The following is a 4,272-nucleotide window of genomic DNA, read 5'->3' on the forward strand; positions in this document are numbered from 1 at the left end:
CCCCCAGTTTACATCCTACTATCAAAAGAAGCTGCTGTAATGATCATAGTTAGATGTCACTAATCATAGATAACTTCATCCAAAACTGATCTGCAACTAAACAAAGATAATTCTAACTAATCCATTTGTCTTTTAGCTTTGCTGGGTAACTAGTTACTTTCTGCAATGAGTAGATGGCATTTATAGTTAGTGCCATTAGTTACACCCAGAGGACCTTTATCTAACATAGACAAAATAAGTCATATAATTTGTGCAAAATCAAATTAAATTTTGCAATGCATCTGAAACTAAAACTCAAAGAAAGAATTCACCTGTCTTTATATGATATATTTACAGGTATCATTACTGGAGTTGTATTCCTTATTTTCTTGCTTATATTACTGGTGCTCTTTTCTCGCATTCGGATTGCAATAGCATTGATCAAAGAAGGAAGCAGGTTAGTTAGTTCTCTCAGTGAATACTTTTCTGAGTATTTTTTTAAAAATTTCTCTATTTTTTTCTACTTCAATAAATTGTACCTCCAAGAGTTTCTAGACTTGTAATTTCTTTATAACGTTACAATATTCAATTAAGAAGCTGCCACAGGAACCTGAAGAACTACTGATCTTTGTAACATATGAAGGATCTGGTAGGTCTTGTTGAAGATTAAAGCTCTTGGCCAACTTGAACCCTGTTGTTTATTTTCCATGAAACCTGATTCTAACCCTAATCCCACATTCTGTTAATTCTATAATTAAAATGTACAAATAAACCCAAACTTTTAATTCTAAACTCATGCTGGAATACAATGAATCACCAGTGAAGGTACTATGGCCTAGTCCCAGAAATTATTCACTATACTCTAATTCATTGCTCTTCACACTTACCACTGGAAAGAATAACATTACATATCTTAAAGAGCAAACACAGTGATTGCTGTTTGGACAAGAAATAATTCTAATACAATATTAATTTCAATTTATATAACAAAAGTAAAAAATTCTGAATGGTTGTGACTCTATAATAAAAGTAAGAATACCTTCATATATTACCATTGGCTTAAAATTAGGTTCATTAACTTGTACACTGTAGAATAATACTGAAGCAAACATTCTTTCTTAATCAGAATTTTCTTTAAGTAATTGCTTCAATTGTTTATATTTAATATGCATTTAATGTTATTATTAATTGTTATTTATTTTTTGTAGAGCTGTTGGCAGTATCATGTCTACATTGTTATGGCCAATTATTCCATTCATCTTACAAATCGGCGTGATTTTCCTGTGGCTTTCTGTAGCGGTGTATCCTTATAAACATACATAAAAACATATTTTCTCCTAATACACAGTTTACTTATGACAAGAATCAAACTGTCTTAACGCTTTTGTAGCCATACTTCTAATGAGAAACACTCCCTATGTTTATATGCTATATGAATTTAAAACATAAATTTTTCATTATTAAATTCGCTTTTAAAACATAACCAAAGGTTCTTGCATAAAATAATGGACGGTTATAATTTAAAAATGAACACCTTAAAACAGGTGGGTTTTGTTTTATGAAATGACTGGTGGAATCATAGGTTAGTGTTGAAAGGGTTAAATCAAGTGAAAAGAGAAAGACAATTAAAAAACACAATCACATGTTCTAATAAAATGATTTGTTTGTCATGAAAGAAATTTCACTCAGATTATTTTAGTAACATAACTTGGTGGTTCATAGATGATGCATTCATATCTGCAGATCCCAAGTTCAAATTTAGGAAAATTATCTAAATTTCATATCTGCTGTGGGGAGAAAGAATCCTGGCATTTTGAGCAAAGCTTTGCTCTATAGCATTCAAAATTATCTAAATTTGTGAATTTTACTAAGTTACACCTTTAGTTTCTTCAAACACTGATTTATATTTACCTGATATCAACTAATGTCCTATTCAGGAAGACATAAGATACCTACTGCTCCAATAGGATACAGATATTTCTTTAGATTACTTTAAGTAATAAGCTGAAATCCTGCCAAGATTATTTGAGCACTTAATACAACATAATTTAACCCTTTAGCATTCAAATTACTCTGTCAAATGTAATACATATTCATTCACATTGATTTGAATTAATCACGCATTATCTTTGTAGTTTTGAGATCTCAATGATCTGATTGCTTGTTTTGAATGACATTGTTAGGTATAGTAACCAGATTTGGCCAGTTCGAACATAAAACAGGTAGAAAATTTTGGGCCAGATATGGCTAGTTTAAATGCTAAAGGGTTAAACTAAAGGTAGTTTTTGATTGAGTATTGGTAAGAACATTGGACAAAATGCCTTGTAGTGTTCAGTTATGACCTCCTTTATGTTCTTAGTTCAAATTCTGTCATTGTCATCTTTGCCATTTTCATCCTTCTAAGATTGGTAAAAGATAACTGTCAAGCACTGGGAGTCAGTGTGATCGACCACACCCCAGCTCTTAATAACCAAAAATTAAAAATGCTTTATAGCTTTATATTGACATTAAAAAATTATTTACGAGTCCTTGTGTTAGTCACAAAATTATTCAGTAAATGTATTCTATTGAAATCATTTATTAAAACAGGATATGGTTGCCATTTACATGACACCAACCAGGGCTGGTAAGCTGGAAGACTACACCAGACTCCAGTCTGATTTGGCATTGTTTTCTATGACAGGATGCCCTTCCTAATGCCAATCTAAAAAGTAGTGTTTTTCTGCTATATGTATTTATCCCATGACTTAACAGTACCAAACTGAATTCAGTATAGAAGTCAATAGGATTAATTAAATCCTTGAAGTGTGTGCCCTAGCATAATCAAAGTCCAATGGCTGTATTTCAGTACTAGTTTTGCTTCTAACAAGAACTTGTTCCTCCAATCATTTCTTAACTTTTTCAACAGTCATCTTTATTCCATTAATCGATCAGTAAATTCTACAGAAAGTGTTGATATCATATCTCAGGTTGAATCATTCTGTTCAGTAAGTGCTTTTTTTTTGTTTATTTTGTTTTTTTGTCTTTTTGTCTTTTTTCTCACATATATTTTGTAGTTTCTTGTTAAATTATTCTAGCTGCGGCAGAATTGGAAATGAGTGGGGTGAGGGCAAGAATATAGAAGTTATTTCACCAAGCTCTTTCACAACAAATTTTAAGGTGTGGTTTATTCTTCCATGTACATGTCCTCTGATTTTCATCAAGGCTTTTGAATTTTTCATCTGCAAAAAAAAAAAAGGGTCTGTGGAAGAAAAGCAATTTGTTGTTACTATCATGTCCCTCATAGCAGCATTAGGGGCTCCTGGGCAAATCAATGCACTAAATTTATAGTATTTACTTGTCAGTATGCCACAGTTGACAAGAACCGTGTGGACCGTGTGGGCCCGTAGAACCGTGTGGACTCTGAGCAATGTACTGGTTACAGTCCAATTGCTAGCAGCTATGATAATATTGCTGACTTAAAAATTTTTAAGCATCTTTTCAAGTGTGACTGTGTAGTAAGAAATTTGCTTTCCAACCACATGATTCCAGGTTCAGTCTCACTGCATAGCACCTTAGGCAAGTGTCTTCTACTATAGTCTCAGGCTGACCAAAGCCTTGTGAGTGGATTTGGTAGATGGAAACTGAAAAGAAACCATTGTATATATCTCTAATTCCTTTTTTCTCCCCTTCACCATTTTCACTCTATCTCTCTCTCTCCCTCTTCCTCCTTTACTCTCTCTTGTTGCTCACATGTGACCATCGTCCATCTTTGTTTTCTTCATATGATCATCTTCCTTTGCCTTCAGTCTTTCGCACAGACCAGACACATTTTTATCTGTTGCCTCTCCTATCTTTCTCTTGTCAAAGACAATATTCCTCCGAGCTTGCTACCTTACCTTGTCTGGCCTAATATTGTCATGAATTGCTCAAAATGTGGAGTAGATCAACAGCCAACAACTGATGAAGAGTTGTTCTTTATGTTATCTGTCTTGTTTTCCATTTGTTTCTCTCGTTCAAGATAACTTCATTTGGCACACACACACACACACACACACACACACACACACTCTCTCTCTAGATAAAACTTCTGTATCCTCATCACCGTTTAACGTCCACTGTTATTTCTTGCTATGTACATGCAAAAAATTACAGCTTAAATCCAATTGAAATCATCTTTTTCTATTCTGTAATTCATGTTTGTGATAAGTGTATTTAAAAACCTGATCTTTGATATAAATTTAAAAGAAAGTTCTCCCAGAAATCCTCTCTTTTACCTGTTGTTTCTAGCATGTCTGAGGTGACATTTGCACC

General features: G+C 33.2%; 1 protein-coding gene across 6 annotated transcripts in view; it reads left to right on the forward strand.

Moving 5' to 3' along the window:
* LOC106869316 (choline transporter-like protein 2) overlaps positions 1 to 4,272 on the forward strand; it is a 159,727-nt gene that overhangs the window by 130,387 nt on the left and 25,068 nt on the right. For all 6 annotated transcript variants that reach the window (XM_014915012.2, XM_014915013.2, XM_014915009.2 and 3 more), the window contains exons 12-14: positions 337 to 436; positions 1,188 to 1,280; positions 2,888 to 2,966. In XM_014915012.2, coding sequence (XP_014770498.1) covers positions 337 to 436; positions 1,188 to 1,280; positions 2,888 to 2,966 — 272 coding nt within the window. The remainder of the gene's footprint in view (positions 1 to 336; positions 437 to 1,187; positions 1,281 to 2,887; positions 2,967 to 4,272) is intronic.

Source organism: Octopus bimaculoides, chromosome 1 (genome assembly GCF_001194135.2).
Source record: "Octopus bimaculoides isolate UCB-OBI-ISO-001 chromosome 1, ASM119413v2, whole genome shotgun sequence".
Classification (NCBI taxonomy): Eukaryota; Metazoa; Mollusca; class Cephalopoda; order Octopoda; family Octopodidae; genus Octopus; species Octopus bimaculoides.